An 18,506-nucleotide genomic window follows, 5' to 3' on the forward strand; every position below is an offset into this window, starting at 1 on the left:
AGGACGTCTGAGAGACCAGTCTCTGTTCAGTGAGGACGTCTGAGAGACCAGTCTCTGTTCAGTCAGTGAGGACGTCTGAGAGACCAGTCTCTGTTCAGTGAGGACGTCTGAGAGACCAGTCTCTGTTCAGTCAGTGAGGACGTCTGAGAGACCAGTCTCTGTTCAGTCAGTGAGGACGTCTGAGAGGCCAGTCTCTGTTCAGTCAGTGAGGACGTCTGAGAGACCAGTCTCTGTTCAGTCAGTGAGGACGTCTGAGAGACCAGTCTCTGTTCAGTCAGTGAGGACGTCTGAGAGACCAGTCTCTGTTCAGTCAGTGAGGACGTCTGAGAGGCCAGTCTCTGTTCAGTCAGTGAGGACGTCTGAGAGACCAGTCTCTGTTCAGTCAGTGAGGACGTCTGAGAGACCAGTCTCTGTTCAGTCAGTGAGGACGTCTGAGAGACCAGTCTCTGTTCAGTCAGTGAGGACGTCTGAGAGACCAGTCTCTGTTCAGTCAGTGAGGACGTCTGAGAGACCAGTCTCTGTTCAGTCAGTGAGGACGTCTGAGAGACCAGTCTCTGTTCAGTCAGTGAGGATGTCTGAGAGACCAGTCTCTGTTCAGTCAGTGAGGACGTCTGAGAGGCCAGTCTCTGTTCAGTCGGAGGACGTCTGAGAGACCAGTCTCTGTTCAGTCAGTGAGGACGTCTGAGAGACCAGTCTCTGTTCAGTCAGTGAGGACGTCTGAGAGACCAGTCTCTGTTCAGTCAGTGAGGACGTCTGAGAGACCAGTCTCTGTTCAGTCAGTGAGGACGTCTGAGAGACCAGTCTCTGTTCAGTCAGTGAGGACGTCTGAGAGACCAGTCTCTGTTCAGTCAGTGAGGACGTCTGAGAGACCAGTCTCTGTTCAGTGAGGACGTCTGAGAGACCAGTCTCTGTTCAGTCAGTGAGGACGTCTGAGAGACCAGTCTCTGTTCAGTCAGTGAGGACGTCTGAGAGACCAGTCTCTGTTCAGTCAGTGAGGACGTCTGAGAGGCCAGTCTCTGTTCAGTCAGTGAGGACGTCTGAGAGACCAGTCTCTGTTCAGTCAGTGAGGACGTCTGAGAGACCAGTCTCTGTCGTCAGTGAGGACGTCTGAGAGGCCAGTCTCTGTTCAGTCAGTGAGGACGTCTGAGAGACCAGTCTCTGTTCAGTCAGTGAGGACGTCTGAGAGGCCAGTCTCTGTTCAGTCAGTGAGGACGTCTGAGAGACCAGTCTCTGTTCAGTCAGTGAGGACGTCTGAGAGACCAGTCTCTGTTCAGTCAGTGAGGACGTCTGAGAGACCAGTCTCTGTTCAGTCAGTGAGGACGTCTGAGAGACCAGTCTCTGTTCAGTCAGTGAGGACGTCTGAGAGACCAGTCTCTGTTCAGTCAGTGAGGACGTCTGAGAGGCCAGTCTCTGTTCAGTGAGGACGTCTGAGAGACCAGTCTCTGTTCAGTCAGTGAGGACGTCTGAGAGACCAGTCTCTGTTCAGTCAGTGAGGACGTCTGAGAGACCAGTCTCTGTTCAGTGAGGACGTCTGAGAGACCAGTCTCTGTTCAGTCAGTGAGGACGTCTGAGAGACCAGTCTCTGTTCAGTCAGTGAGGACGTCTGAGAGACCAGTCTCTGTTCAGTCAGTGAGGACGTCTGAGAGACCAGTCTCTGTTCAGTCAGTGAGGACGTCTGAGAGACCAGTCTCTGTTCAGTGAGGACGTCTGAGAGACCAGTCTCTGTTCAGTCAGTGAGGACGTCAGAGGCCAGTCTCTGTTCAGTGAGGACAGCACAGCTCATCTCTCTCAACACTACCAGTTTATCCTTCACATTGACATCTAGTACTGAGTGTCCCACAAACTATTACTGCACATTACCGTACTGCCAAGAAGAAACATCACACAGATCCACTTGTGTTGGCTATATAAAGGTTATTTCCTGTTAGGGTTAGAGGGGACAAAATGGAAATACGCATAGGGCTGAAAATACAAACTCTGGTTGCTTAGTTACGCTACAGTCTGGGGACATTGAACACAGTGGACATGGTCAGAGTGATGTCATCAGTGGTGTTGTGAGTCACTCCCCGCTGAAGTAGTTTCAGCTCAGACAGACCCAAAATGGCACCCTATTTACCCAGAGTGCACCACTATTGGTCTCGGCCTTTAAAAGGCTGGAATGGGGTGTCACCTGAGGTTTGAACAGTGCTCTTTAATAAGCGGCATCACTGTCACTCCACGGTGAGGGAACCAAGGCACTTTGGACCGATCAGAACAAATAAGGCTGTATATCAAGGAGTAGAACATGTCAACACAGGGCCAGGCTAGTCAGCCAGCCTCTGTCCCTGTCCCTCTGCCAGGCTAGTCAGCCAGCCTCTGTCCCTGTCCCTCTGCCAGGCTAGTCAGCCAACCTCTGTCCCTGTCCCTCTGCCAGGCTAGTCAGCCAGCCTCTGTCCCTGTCCCTCTGCCAGGCTAGTCAGCCAGCCTCTGTCTCTGTCCCTCTGCCAGGCTAGTCAGCCAACCTCTGTCCCTGTCCCTCTGCCAGGCTAGTCAGCCAGCCTCTGTCCCTGTCCCTCTGCCAGGCTAGTCAGCCAGCCTCTGTCCCTGTCCCTCTGCCAGGCTAGTCAGCCAGCCTCTGTCCCTGTCCCTCTGCCAGGCTAGTCAGCCAGCCTCTGTCCCTGTCCCTCTGCCAGGCTAGTCAGCCAGCCTCTGTCCCTGTCCCTCTGCCAGGCTAGTCAGCCAGCCTCTGTCCCTGTCCCTCTGCCAGGCTAGTCAGCCAGCCTCTGTCCCTGTCCCTCTGCCAGGCTAGTCAGCCAGCCTCTGTCCCTGTCCCTCTGCCAGGCTAGTCAGCCAGCCTCTGTCCCTGTCCCAGGCTAGTCAGCCAGCCTCTGTCCGTGTGTGTGCGTGTGTGCGCGTGTACGCGTGTGCGTGTGATCTGCCTGACTGAATCTGAACCGTGTATGAATGTCATTCCTCAGACGACTCTTCAACCAAGTCCTCCATAACATCCTATAGTCACTATTTCACCCTGAAAAACCACTGGCTTGTGTGTGTGTGTGTGTGTGTAGGGGGGAAACGGTATCACGGTTTCTACAGCAGCTGAGAGATCAGTTGTTTTGAGTGTGACAGAAAATAAAACTAGATATCAGTGGAACAGATGTAGGACTTCAAATCCTGTTTTACTGCCTCCACTGTTCTCAACCTGGTTTATTTTTCAGGGGTTCAGTATCGTGTGATCCCTGCCTCCACGGATGTACGCGAGTGACGAGAAGAAGAAGAGGGGGGGGGGGGGAGGCCTTACTTGATGGAGTTTCTGAAGTGATCTTCGGCCGGGTTTTTCACAGTGCAGCTGTTGAGCAGCCACAGATCAGCCTCTGCTGGGTCCTCTGGAGGGAGAGAGAGAGGGAGAGAAACAGAGGGAGAGAGAGAGAAACAGAGGGAGAGGGAGAGAAACAGAGGGAGAGAGAGAGAAACAGAGGGAGAGAGAGAGAAACAGAGGGAGAGAGAGAGAAACAGAGGGAGAGAGAGAGAAACAGAGGGAGAGAAGAGAGAAACAGAGGGAGAGGGAGAGAGAAACAGAGGGAGAGAGAGAGAAACAGAGGGAGAGAAAGAGAGAAACAGAGGGAGAGGGAGAGAGAAACAGAGGGAGAGAGGGAGAAACAGCGGGAGAGAGAGAGAAACAGAGGGAGAGAGAGAGAAACAGAGAGAGAGAGAGAGAAACAGAGGGAGAGAGAGAGAAACAGAGGGAGAGAGAGAGAGAAACAGAGGGAGAGAGAGAGAAACAGAGAGAGAGAGAGAGAAACAGAGAGAGAGAGAGAGAGAAACAGAGGGAGAGAGAGAGAAACGAGAGGAGAGGGGCAGAGGGAGAGAGAGAGAAACAGAGGGAGAGAGAGAGAAACGGGAGAGGGACAGAGGGAGAGAGAGAGAAACAGAGGGGGAGAGAGGAGAGAAACAGAGGGAGAGAGAGAGAAACAGAGGAGCAGAGGGAGGGAGAGAAACAGAGGGAGAGAGAGAGAGAAACAGAGGGAGAGAGAGAGAAGGAGCGAGACAGAGATGGAAGGAGAGGGAGTAAGTGAAGAAAGAGAGGTGGAGGGAAGACAACAGAAGTTCAGTATTAGATCAAATCAAAGCTGAACAACCCAGGACCCTTCAGCCCGTTCCACACACCCATTAATACTGCACTTCTCCAGTTACTGCAATTAATTGTGTGTCCTCCCCCTCCTCCCCCTTCTCCTCCTCCCCCTCCCTGACCAGAGCAACGAGGGGGAGGTGAGGCGGAATACGATGCCAGGATCAGCTGGACCTCAGGGGGATAGTGGCAGTCCTATCGTCCATAGCCCAGCCTCCACGCTATCTGCCAGGAGATATGTCACACTGTGTAATAAATAAACAGAAACACACAGTATGATTCTAGGCCAGCCTGCCTGGCGCAGTGCAAGCCTCCTGCATCCACCCACACCGCTGAACTAGATATTTCACTTACTATCCATTACCCAGCCTCACTGAAGCAAACACAGGCCCTGTTTCGCTTGCTTGCTCACCCCCCCCCCCCCCCCCGTCGGGCTCTGAGGCTCTAAGGGAGGCAGACTCTCACACACCACCCCCCCCCCCCCCCCGTCGGGCTCTGAGGCTCTAAGGGAGGCAGACTCTCAGCACCACACAGGTCGCAGGCAGGGTGAACCCAGGAACCATCCCGACACCCCCTTCTTGCTTTTCCTCGCCTCAGATAACAACATATCAAAGGCCTACACCCAGAGAGAGGAGGCAGGGATAGGCCTACACCCAGAGAGAGGAGGCAGGGATAGGCCTACACCCAGAGAGAGGAGGCAGGGATAGGCCTACACCCAGAGAGAGGAGGCAGGGATAGGCCTACACCCAGAGAGAGGAGGCAGGGATAGGCCAGGCACCTTAAGACACCCCCTCCCTTCCTCATCACATCCTGATAGGAGACAAGCTATTGTAAACAACGAGGCTAGGCTACAGTGTGTTAGCGTGATGGTATGTAGGACACCATTAAATTCCATATGGCCTCCTATTCCCTAGATAGTGAACCACGTTTTACCGGAGCCCTGGTCAACAGTAGGAAATAAAATCAGGGGTCGCATTAACTTTACTATATCTGCATTTTTTACAAAACCCACCCAAAAAATAAAAACTGTTTTAAACCATTTCACACGTTTTTAATGTTGAAAATCTGTGTTTGTTGGTTCAGTAGAAAATCAGGGGCGTACAAATCGTTTTTCATACAAATTAAATTAATGGAAAACATTCGACAGAAGAAAACATTTGCGTGCAAAACTATTTGGCGAAGAAAAAATGTATTTTTTGCAAAAACAATGCGTGGCTCTCTGATTTCTCATGTTATCATCGAAATAAAATATTTGGCCTTTTACATTCATGATTTGGCGCGAACAGTGACTGAAGCCGAGAATAAATCACAAATTACAACAAGAAGCTAAATATTTATTCTGCGTGAAAAAACGCTGACGTCTGTGTTCACGCAAACCCTGTAAATATATAACAGGATACCATTAGGAACACACCCACAGTGTTAAAGCCTATATAACAGGGTCCCATTAGGAACACACCCACAGTGTTAAAGCCTATATAACAGGATACCATTAGGAACACACCCACAGTGTTAAAGCCTATATAACAGGATCCCATTAGGAACACACCCACAGTGTTAAAGCCTATATAACAGGATGGCATTAGGAACACACCCACAGTGTTAAAGCCTATATAACAGGGTACCATTAGGAACACACCCACAGTGTTAAAGCCTATATAACAGGGTCCCATTAGGAACACACCCACAGTGTTAAAGCCTATATAACAGGATCCCATTAGGAACACACCCACAGTGTTAAAGCCTATATAACAGGATCCCATTAGGAACACACCCACAGTGTTAAAGCCTATATAACAGGATACCATTAGGAACACACCCACAGTGTTAAAGCCTATATAACAGGATCCCATTAGGAACACACCCACAGTGTTAAAGCCTATATAACAGGATGGCATTAGGAACACACCCACAGTGTTAAAGCCTATATAACAGGATCCCATTATGAACACACCCACAGTGTTAAAGCCTATATAACAGGATGGCATTATGAACACACCCACAGTGTTAAAGCCTATATAACAGGATACCATTAGGAACACACCCACAGTGTTAAAGCCTATATAACAGGATACCATTAGGAACACACCCACAGTGTTAAAGCCTATATAACAGGATGGCATTAGGAACACACCCACAGTGTTAAAGCCTATATAACAGGATCCCATTAGGAACACACCCACAGTGTTAAAGCCTATATAACAGGATACCATTAGGAACACACCCACAGTGTTAAAGCCTATATAACAGGATACCATTAGGAACACACCCACAGTGTTAAAGCCTATATAACAGGATACCATTAGGAACACACCCACAGTGTTAAAGCCTATATAACAGGATACCATTAGGAACACACCCACAGTGTTAAAGCCTATATAACAGGATACCATTAGGAACACACCCACAGTGTTAAAGCCTATATAACAGGATGGCATTAGGAACACACCCACAGTGTTAAAGCCTATATAACAGGATACCATTAGGAACACACCCACAGTGTTAAAGCCTATATAACAGGATGCCATTAGGAACACACCCACAGTGTTAAAGCCTATATAACAGGATCCCATTAGGAACACACCCACAGTGTTAAAGCCTATATAACAGGATACCATTAGGAACACGCCCACAGTGTTAAAGCCTATATAACAGGGTCCCATTAGGAACACACCCACAGTGTTAAAGCCTATATAACAGGATACCATTAGGAACACACCCACAGTGTTAAAGCCTATATAACAGGATCCCATTAGGAACACACCCACAGTGTTAAAGCCTATATAACAGGATGGCATTATGAACACACCCACAGTGTTAAAGCCTATATAACAGGATCCCATTAGGAACACACCCACAGTGTTAAAGCCTATATAACAGGGTACCATTAGGAACACACCCACAGTGTTAAAGCCTATATAACAGGATACCATTAGGAACACACCCACAGTGTTAAAACCTATATAACAGGATACCATTAGGAACACACCCACAGTGTTAAAGCCTATATAACAGGATGGCATTAGGAACACACCCACAGTGTTAAAGCCTATATAACAGGATACCATTAGGAACACACCCACAGTGTTAAAGCCTATATAACAGGATGGCATTAGGAACACACCCACAGTGTTAAAGCCTATATAACAGGGTCCCATTAGGAACACACCCACAGTGTTAAAGCCTATATAACAGGATCCCATTAGGAACACACCCACAGTGTTAAAGCCTATATAACAGGATGGCATTAGGAACACACCCACAGTGTTAAAGCCTATATAACAGGATACCATTAGGAACACACCCACAGTGTTAAAGCCTATATAACAGGATGGCATTAGGAACACACCCACAGTGTTAAAGCCTATATAACAGGATACCATTAGGAACACACCCACAGTGTTAAAGCCTATATAACAGGATCCCATTAGGAACACACCCACAGTGTTAAAGCCTATATAACAGGATCCCATTAGGAACACACCCACAGTGTTAAAGCCTATATAACAGGATACCATTAGGAACACACCCACAGTGTTAAAGCCTATATAACAGGATCCCATTAGGAACACACCCACAGTGTTAAAGCCTATATAACAGGATACCATTAGGAACACACCCACAGTGTTAAAGCCTATATAACAGGATACCATTAGGAACACACCCACAGTGTTAAAGCCTATATAACAGGATCCCATTAGGAACACACCCACAGTGTTAAAGCCTATATAACAGGATCCCATTAGGAACACACCCACAGTGTTAAAGCCTATATAACAGGATCCCATTAGGAACACACCCACAGTGTTAAAGCCTATATAACAGGATGGCATTAGGAACACACCCACAGTGTTAAAGCCTATATAACAGGATACCATTAGGAACACACCCACAGTGTTAAAGCCTATATAACAGGATACCATTAGGAACACACCCACAGTGTTAAAGCCTATATAACAGGATACCATTAGGAACACACCCACAGTGTTAAAGCCTATATAACAGGATACCATTAGGAACACACCCACAGTGTTAAAGCCTATATAACAGGATCCCATTAGGAACACACCCACAGTGTTAAAGCCTATATAACAGGATACCATTAGGAACACACCCACAGTGTTAAAGCCTATATAACAGGATCCCATTAGGAACACACCCACAGTGTTAAAGCCTATATAACAGGATACCATTAGGAACACACCCACAGTGTTAAAGCCTATATAACAGGATACCATTAGGAACACACCCACAGTGTTAAAGCCTATATAACAGGATCCCATTAGGAACACACCCACAGTGTTAAAGCCTATATAACAGGATGGCATTAGGAACACACCCACAGTGTTAAAGCCTATATAACAGGATCCCATTAGGAACACACCCACAGTGTTAAAGCCTATATAACAGGATACCATTAGGAACACACCCACAGTGTTAAAGCCTATATAACAGGATACCATTAGGAACACACCCACAGTGTTAAAGCCTATATAACAGGATACCATTAGGAACACACCCACAGTGTTAAAGCCTATATAACAGGATCCCATTAGGAACACACCCACAGTGTTAAAGCCTATATAACAGGATACCATTAGGAACACACCCACAGTGTTAAAGCCTATATAACAGGATACCATTAGGAACACACCCACAGTGTTAAAGCCTATATAACAGGATCCCATTAGGAACACACCCACAGTGTTAAAGCCTATATAACAGGATCCCATTAGGAACACACCCACAGTGTAAAAGGCTACAGAACCCCTGTTGCTATAAAGGCAGTGGTACAGTAATTGTTGTTGACAGAAGTAAAAGCAGAACTAAATTTACAGTAAAAACGGGAAAAGGAGAAGAAAAACAGAAAACATCATCAGAGTCAGGAAGGAAGTCCTCCGGCTAACCTAGCGAGGTGTGATGAGGCCCACTGGTGTGAGAAATGTAGCGTTTAACAAAAACACAACAGGAACAAACATGATCAATTCTAAATCACTTAACATCCGCAAAACCTTGGGGGAGATAAAAATATGACTCACGACACTAAATCCAATGTGAGATTAGTTTGACGCAACTCCATACTGTGTGGTGTGTGTGTGTGTGTGTGTGTGTGTGTGTGTGTGGTGTGTGTGTGTGTGTGTGTGTGTGTGTGAACCTCTGGTTGTGTTCGTCACCTTAGATGACTGTTCCATCCTTTTAACAGATTGTTTACTGTGAGAACTTACCCCATTACTCCTCCTGAAGCAGTAAAACACAGTACTGCTGAACACAAGACTTATTAAAACACGCAGCACTCTGCCAGCTAAGGACATTAAGGTGAATTAACTACTTAGCCATTAAACCAACCTAAACAGGAAGAGATTTCTTTTTATTTAACCTTTAGAGATATCTCGCTATGCTAAAACCTTGTAAAAGAACCCTGGGAGTATAAAAAATAAACAGTTCTGGTAAAAAAGGGGACCAGAAATGGTGTTAAATGAATCACTTATTATGGAAAGAAAGTCAAGAGTTGACTTGTGTTTTGTTTGTCTTGGTGGGAAGTGGAAACGTGCTGTCTGTGACTCCTGGAAGATACTGTTGTTTCACTGCCTGTAAGTCTTACATTTGGTTTCTGGAAAACTAAGTCGTCAGATGGAGGTTCTCGTCCTCTCGGACTATAAGCAACGCTCACGGACAGGCACTGCCAACCAACGCTACTGCCACCTTCTGGTTTGGAGGGTTTCAACAAGGCTGAGTGGCTGACTACTTCAAGGTTTTTCAAAAACCCTTTATTTTGATCTTCTGTGGTTTGGTAACTTCCTGTTCTTACGACAGACTCCGGCTGAACTGAAGACGACGCAAAGTTAGGAAAAATTTCAAAGTTTGTGGCGTTTCCACTCCGTCCTGGACGTCTCCCAACAGATCCTTTAACCGTAACGTTTCCACTCCGTCCTGGACGTCTCCCAACAGATCCTTTAACCGTAACGTTTCCACTCCGTCCTGGACGTCTCCCAACAGATCCTTTAACCGTAACGTTTCCACTCCGTCCTGGACGTCTCCCAACAGATCCTTTAACCGTAACGTTTCCACTCCGTCCTGGACGTCTCCCAACAGATCCTTTAACCGTAACGTTTCCACTCCGTCCTGGACGTCTCCCAACAGATCCTTTAACCGTAACGTTTCCACTCCGTCCTGGACGTCTCCCAACAGATCCTTTAACCGTAACGTTTCCACTCCGTCCTGGACGTCTCCCAACAGATCCTTTAACCGTAACGTTTCCACTCCGTCCTGGACGTCTCCCAACAGATCCTTTAACCGTAACGTTTCCACTCCGTCCTGGTCGTCTCCCAACAGATCCTTTAACCGTAACGTGGCGTTTCCACTCCGTCCTGGACGTCTCCCAACAGATCCTTTAAGCGTAACGTTTCCACTCCGTCCTGGACGTCTCCCAACAGATCATTTAACCGTAACGTTTCCACTCCGTCCTGGACGTCTCCCAACAGATCCTTTAACCGTAACGTTTCCACTCCGTCCTGGACGTCTCCCAACAGATCCTTTAACCGTAACGTTTCCACTCCGTCCTGGACGTCTCCCAACAGATCCTTTAACCCTAACGTTTCCACTCCGTCCTGGACGTCTCCCAACAGATCCTTTAACCGTAACGTTTCCACTCCGTCCTGGACGTCTCCCAACAGATCCTTTAACCGTAACGTTTCCACTCCGTCCTGGACGTCTCCCAACAGATCCTTTAACCGTAACGTTTCCACTCCGTCCTGGACGTCTCCCAACAGATCCTTTAACCGTAACGTTTCCACTCCGTCCTGGTCGTCTCCCAACAGATCCTTTAACCGTAACGTTTCCACTCCGTCCTGGTCGTCTCCCAACAGATCCTTTAACCGTAACGTGGCGTTTCCACTCCGTCCTGGACGTCTCCCAACAGATCCTTTAACCGTAACGTTTCCACTCCGTCCTGGTCGTCTCCCAACAGATCCTTTAACCGTAACGTTTCCACTCCGTCCTGGTCGTCTCCCAACAGATCCTTTAACCGTAACGTTTCCACTCCGTCCTGGACGTCTCCCAACAGATCCTTTAACCGTAACGTTTCCACTCCGTCCTGGACGTCTCCCAACAGATCCTTTAACCGTAACGTTTCCACTCCGTCCTGGTCGTCTCCCAACAGATCCTTTAACCGTAACGTTTCCACTCCGTCCTGGTCGTCTCCCAACAGATCCTTTAACCGTAACGTGGCGTTTCCACTCTGTCCTGGACGTCTCCCAACAGATCCTTTAACCGTAACGTTTCCACTCCGTCCTGGACGTCTCCCAACAGATCCTTTAACCGTAACGTTTCCACTCCGTCCTGGTCGTCTCCCAACAGATCCTCTAACCGTAACGTTTCCACTCCGTCCTGGACGTCTCCCAACAGATCCTTTAACCATAACGTTTCCACTCCGTCCTGGTCGTCTCCCAACAGATCCTTTAACCGTAACGTTTCCACTCCGTCCTGGACGTCTCCCAACAGATCCTTTAACCGTAACGTTTCCACTCCGTCCTGGTCGTCTCCCAACAGATCCTTTAACCGTAACGTGACGTTTCCACTCCGTCCTGGACGTCTCCCAACAGATCCTTTAACCGTAACGTTTCCACTCCGTCCTGGTCGTCTCCCAACAGATCCTTTAACCGTAACGTGGCGTTTCCACTCCGTCCTGGACGTCTCCCAACAGATCCTTTAACCGTAACGTTTCCACTCCGTCCTGGACGTCTCCCAACAGATCCTTTAACCGTAACGTTTCCACTCTGTCCTGGTCGTCTCCCAACAGATCCTCTAACCGTAACGTTTCCACTCCGTCCTGGACGTCTCCCAACAGATCCTTTAACCGTAACGTTTCCACTCCGTCCTGGTCGTCTCCCAACAGATCCTTTAACCGTAACCGTAACGTTTCCACTCCGTCCTGGACGTCTCCCAACAGATCCTTTAACCGTAACGTTTCCACTCCGTCCTGGTCGTCTCCCAACAGATCCTTTAACCGTAACGTGGCGTTTCCACTCCGTCCTGGACGTCTCCCAACAGATGCTTTAACCGTAACGTTTCCACTCCGTCCTGGACGTCTCCCAACAGATCCTTTAACCGTAACGTTTCCACTCCGTCCTGGACGTCTCCCAACAGATCCTCTAACCGTAACGTTTCCACTCCGTCCTGGACGTCTCCCAACAGATCCTTTAACCGTAACGTTTCCACTCCGTCCTGGACGTCTCCCAACAGATCCTCTAACCGTAACGTTTCCACTCCGTCCTGGACGTCTCCCAACAGATCCTTTAACCGTAACGTTTCCACTCCGTCCTGGACGTCTCCCAACAGATCCTTTAACCGTAACGTTTCCACTCCGTCCTGGACGTCTCCCAACAGATCCTTTAACCGTAACGTTTCCACTCCGTCCTGGTCGTCTCCCAACAGATCCTTTAACCGTAACGTTTCCACTCCGTCCTGGACGTCTCCCAACAGATCCTTTAACCGTAACGTTTCCACTCCGTCCTGGTCGTCTCCCAACAGATCCTTTAACCGTAACGTGGCGTTTCCACTCCGTCCTAGACGTCTCCCAACAGATCCTCTAACCGTAACGTTTCCACTCCGTCCTGGACGTCTCCCAACAGATCCTTTAACCGTAACGTTTCCACTCCGTCCTGGACGTCTCCCAACAGATCCTTTAACCGTAACGTTTCCACTCCGTCCTGGACGTCTCCCAACAGATCCTTTAACCGTAACGTTTCCACTCCGTCCTGGACGTCTCCCAACAGATCCTTTAACCGTAACGTTTCCACTCCGTCCTGGACGTCTCCCAACAGATCCTTTAACCGTAACGTTTCCACTCCGTACTGGACGTCTCCCAACAGATCCTTTAACCGTAACGTTTCCACTCCGTCCTGGTCGTCTCCCAACAGATCCTTTAACCGTAACGTTTCCACTCCGTCCTGGACGTCTCCCAACAGATCCTTTAACCGTAACGTTTCCACTCCGTCCTGGTCGTCTCCCAACAGATCCTTTAACTGTAACGTTTCCACTCCGTCCTGGTCGTCTCCCAACAGATCCTTTAACCGTAACGTGACGTTTCCACTCCGTCCTGGACGTCACCATTGAACCCTAAAGAGAGTACAAAAGCTAAGAACCGTCGGCAGGGAAACGTTTGACAATCCTACCGGTCCGTCTGAGCTATTAAACTCGAGCTCCCATATCAACCTTCTAACTACTACCAGTCCACTGAGAAAGGGACATGTTTACATAGAATAATCAACCATTTCATCTGGACAATATAAAAACACAGTCTATTCTGGACAAGCTGATAGTGTGTGTGGCGTAAAGCCCAGTTCAGATTCCACAGCCGACATGAGACCAGATAAAATCAGCTCGTTTTAGGATGATGTGTTTTAAAACAGCTGATAGACATGCAGTTGAGACCGTTTCCACGGTAACAGTGTCGCTTTTCAGTGACGTGGTGAAACAAAGTTGTCACTTGTTGTAGGAAGGTGTTGTAGCAAACGAGTGTCATGAGAATATAAACAGCTTAAAAAAACAGGCCAGACCTAGGGCTATGACAATCATGGAACTTTGCATGACAGTAATTGGCCAGACAAATCACAGCAGTCTCCCTAACAACCGCTGGAATAACAAAATAAAAACATGTTCTTCTTTCCTCCGCTCCTGACTGCATGTGCTGCCATAGAAATCTAAAAAAATAGAACAGGCGTCCCACATTCAAGCCATCGATGGCATTATGGGTAGACCGGCGGCCATTACGAGTGGACCCATAGGCGCAAAACAGGAAGTAAAAGCAGGTGTACCCAATGGGCTGTGATTTGATGATTCAACTCAACTGACATTACAACGACAACAACAAACATTCCATTGCCTGAGCAACATCACTTATCATTTCAATGATCATTCTACATCACCATGGAAATGATTACATCACAATACCAGGCAGCCATTGTGAGTGTAACCATGAGTTCACAATACCAGGCAGCCATTGTGAGTGTAACCATGAGTTCACAATACCAGGCAGCCATTGTGAGTGTAACCATGAGTTCACAATACCAGGCAGCCATTGTGAGTGTAACCATGAGTTCACAATACCAGGCAGCCATTGTGAGTGTAACCATGAGTTCACAATACCAGGCAGCCATTGTGAGTGTAACCATGAGTTCACAATACCAGGCAGCCATTGTGAGTGTAACCATGAGTTCACAATACCAGGCAGCCATTGTGAGTGTAACCATGAGTTCACCATACCAGGCAGCCATTGTGAGTGTAACCATGAGTTCACAATACCAGGCAGCCATTGTGAGTGTAACCATGAGTTCACAATACCAGGCAGCCATTGTGAGTGTAACCATGAGTTCACAATACCAGGCAGCCATTGTGAGTGTAACCATGAGTTCACAATACCAGGCAGCCATTGTGAGTGTAACCATGAGTTCACCATACCAGGCAGCCATTGTGAGTGTAACCATGAGTTCACAATACCAGGCAGCCATTGTGAGTGTAACCATGAGTTCACCATACCAGGCAGCCATTGTGAGTGTAACCATGAGTTCACAATACCAGGCAGCCATTGTGAGTGTAACCATGAGTTCACAATACCAGGCAGCCATTGTGAGTGTAACCATGAGTTCACAATACCAGGCAGCCATTGTGAGTGTAACCATGAGTTCACAATACCAGGCAGCCATTGTGAGTGTAACCATGAGTTCACCAGTCAAATGACCAGGGTGAGAGGTGCCAAGCCTATTCTATTCCTCATTTGCTAAAACACCTTGTTTGTTTCAGCAAGGGGCAACAAAGTTGCATCACGTTTGTTAAGAGTCCATGTTATCACAGAAACGGACCACCCCACATTTTTTTAATATCTATTTTTTAAATGGTTATGACCGTTATTTTATTTTTATGACGGACTTCATCCATAACCACTTTGTGAACTGTCAGATAAATATCAGCTAGCTCTCATCTTACGTACAGGCCTATTCAGTAACTGTTGGAGATTTCTGTCGACCAATTTGCAATCAACAATATAATCTGGGGAAGATAAGCAGGATTCATTTCACAAGTCTGAAACCATAAGTAAAACTGTATTTTTCTGGGACAGACAGAAAGACAGACAGACTCTTCTTGGACAGGCAGATCAAAGCGTTCTGTCGTGGCGAGGGGTAGGGAGCAACCCAGACGAGGGTTGGCACAGTCAGCCCTTCACAACCATGCCAGCTGCACATTAAGCTCGGCATCAACACAACCTGAGCCCCGCGAAACAACCCGGCCCGTGGGACGTGTTCCTTCAATACAGAGAGACAAACACACAAACAAAAGATCCCTGATCCACAACCCACAGCACCTATAGATCTCTGCAGAGGTTAACTCCCTCTACCTAGGAGCCCCCCACACACACACACACACACACACACACACACACACACACAACAGCAGCTGCAGGCTGGGAGTAGCCTCAGCTGTGGCCCATCTCCCCTCCACCTACGGGTTTTCCTCCTGAGTAAAAAACAACAATAACAACCCCTCTATCACCATGACAACCCCTCTATCATTGTGACCCAGATATTCCATAAGGACCCCTCCTCACCTTAAATCATAGGCAGACCAGGCCACTAGGTTAGCTAGGCTAGCTACACCAAATGAGTCTCGAGAAGGGAGACACCAAGCTAACGATCATCTGTCACAGCTTACACATAGGTCTAACACTGTTTCCAGGCACATAAATAACCCAGGGTGCATCCCAAATGGCACCCTATTCCCTATATAGTGCACTACTTTTGACCATATCCCATAAGGAATAGTAGGGTGCCATTTGATCTGGTGTAGTCTTTTGTAAGATCCATAAATAATATAGTTGTTTAATATTAGCTTTGTTTCCTGGAACTCGGTGCCACTGTTTAATTATGTCATTAGGTGACAGAGTCAAATCCCTCAGGCTGAACTAAATGCAGCTGTAGTTTGAGGCATGTTCTGGATGTACTGTGATCTGTAAGCAAGTCAACTATCTGATGATATAATCTACATTTATGCAGGAAATGGCTCTTCCATTGCTGAAAGTCTAATGGTTTGCTTAATTTCAGTTTCTGTGACAAAACAAGCAAGTATAGTGTGTAGAGACGCATTGTACCGTGTTAAAGTGCACTGAAATATATTTTCCATAAGCAAAAATATTATATTTTTCAGGTGTTTGAAGCGGGTGTACAAAACAAGGAAGTAAAAGATATTAAAAACGATGACTAAAATGTACTGCAGACGTAGTTTCAGGACATAACTCATTTGTCTTTCTAGAGTTTGAGGTGTGAGATGCTCTGACTAAGCCCGTCTGCCTTTGTTCAGAGGGGACAATATCAGGGAAGTGCGAATAGTGACGGTTTTGGCAGATTTTAATTCTGTTGTTGATTATAAGCATGAAGTTGCTCTGGTGTGTATGATGATGTCATATATAGCCGTGTCATGACGGTGGCCTGGTGGGGGAGGGGTTATGACCCCATAAATACCTTTCCCCTTTTTCCTCTCTACCGATGTGACTATTGAAAATCCCTTTGTTACCATGGAGAGTCTGGTGACATCAAAACGTGGGGGGGATGGAAACATACTTTTTCCTCTCTACCGATGTGACTATTGAAAATCCCTTTGTTACCATGGAGAACTGGTGACATCAAAAGATGGGAAACGGAAACATATTTCGGTAATCCAACCAGTTGAAAATACGCGTTGGTACTTAATGAATATGATGTCAGATCAGTTGGCGTCTGAGACATTATGACTGATGACAGGATGATATAAACTGTATCTGGGAAAATCTACACATTCTAGTTATCAGATTCACATGGAATTGTTGTGCAATTTAAATGTTTAAATATGAAACTATTTGTGAAAAGATGAAATGTAATTTTAGCTTCTTAATGAGAGAACGGTTTGTCAGAAGAACACCACTCTGCTCACTCAGAGGCCCATGTGAACAGACATGGGTTGTAAGCTATAAGACACAGCCCTCTCTCCCAACCCTATATAAGCCCCTTTACGAAAATGTAACTTCCTGTTCCGAGGACGTGAGGACGACGGTCCTGCGTTAAAAGGGCTCAGATAATAACCTAACAAAATTAGCATTGAATTTCAACGTGAAGATGACGGTCAACACGCCGGAAAGATGAATTTCGACTATACCAACCAGAATATAGCATGAGCTAAAAGTATGGCAGCTTGGTATGAACTTTGAACTCTTATTCACTAAAGAAGTGATACCTCCTAGCCGTTGCTTTAGCGCAGCAACTGTAGACATGAGAGGACGGACAGAGTATCTGTCCTACCACACGACGACGTACTACCAAGTATCCATTCTACCACCAGACATTCTTCAAAGGACAACCCGGCCTCCCATCAACCGATCGAAGCGCAGCTCAGAGTAAATAATTATTGCATTTTCCTTTTCCAAATGGGCGGTAATTTAGAATGCATAAGATACTGTATTTCCGATAGAGTAGCTGCCTACGGCCCGATAGAGACATAGCTCCTCCCTTTGTTCCTCAGTCTTCCCGCTCTTTCATTCAAATCCCAACCCCCCCCTTTCTTTGTGGAACCAGCCGTCATATCTGTTCCGTCCACTAGGGACGTTTTCCTTTATGACATCATTTGTAATCAATGTATGATACATTCTGTGTGATTATTTAGGTATTTAGTAAATAAATAATTAAACCAAATTTTGTATTGCTGATTCAACTTGTTAGCCAGGGTTCGTGAAGATAACCAAGAATTTACAACTTTCAGATGAGACTAAATAAGGTGACGATTAAATATTGACTGCTATTGATGTAAAATATTACTAGGTCTTTAAGAGTTTATTCGGAAGATAACAGCTCTATAAACATTCTTTCGTGGTGCCCCGACTTTCTAGTTAATTACATTCACCTGATTAGCTTAATCAGGTAATATTAATTACAGAGAAATGATTTTATAGCATGTCATATCACTTAATCCGGCATAGCCAAAGACATGACAGCCGACTAATTCCGGGTAAACTATCTTTACCTTGAACCAGGGACATAGTCAGCCAGTTACTAAGGACAAACTCATATTTTACAAGGCCATTTAATTATGTTTCTTTTCTTTTTAAAAACCCCATTGTAGTTTCAGAAAGGATCATTGAAATGTGTATAATCCTCTAGATAAAGCCCACTATAACAACAGATGTACTGGTTAAAAAGCTTCACATGGAACCATACCAGGGCCATTCAAATGAAATACCTGGATCGACTGGATAAGGGGTTTCCTTTCTATAATAACATCCAACAACATTGTGGTACCTTGTTATTGAGGGTGGAAGAACGCAGAAACACCCAGAGCAGTTTGAGAGTAAATACCGGAATACAAAGAAACTCTATTT

At 46.7% G+C, this 18,506-nt stretch overlaps 1 protein-coding gene across 3 annotated transcripts in view; it reads right to left on the bottom strand.

Annotated features, from left to right (window-relative positions):
- The window catches only part of LOC106597444 (threonylcarbamoyladenosine tRNA methylthiotransferase), an 811,125-nt gene that overhangs the window by 673,764 nt on the left and 118,855 nt on the right, over nt 1-18,506 (bottom strand). For all 3 annotated transcript variants that reach the window (XM_082959157.1, XM_082959161.1, XM_082959159.1), the window contains exon 4: nt 3,281-3,365. In XM_082959157.1, coding sequence (XP_082815283.1) covers nt 3,281-3,365 — 85 coding nt within the window. The remainder of the gene's footprint in view (nt 1-3,280; nt 3,366-18,506) is intronic.

This window comes from Salmo salar, chromosome 02 (genome assembly GCF_965601325.2).
Source record: "Salmo salar chromosome 02, fSalSal1, whole genome shotgun sequence".
Taxonomy (NCBI): Eukaryota; Metazoa; Chordata; class Actinopteri; order Salmoniformes; family Salmonidae; genus Salmo; species Salmo salar.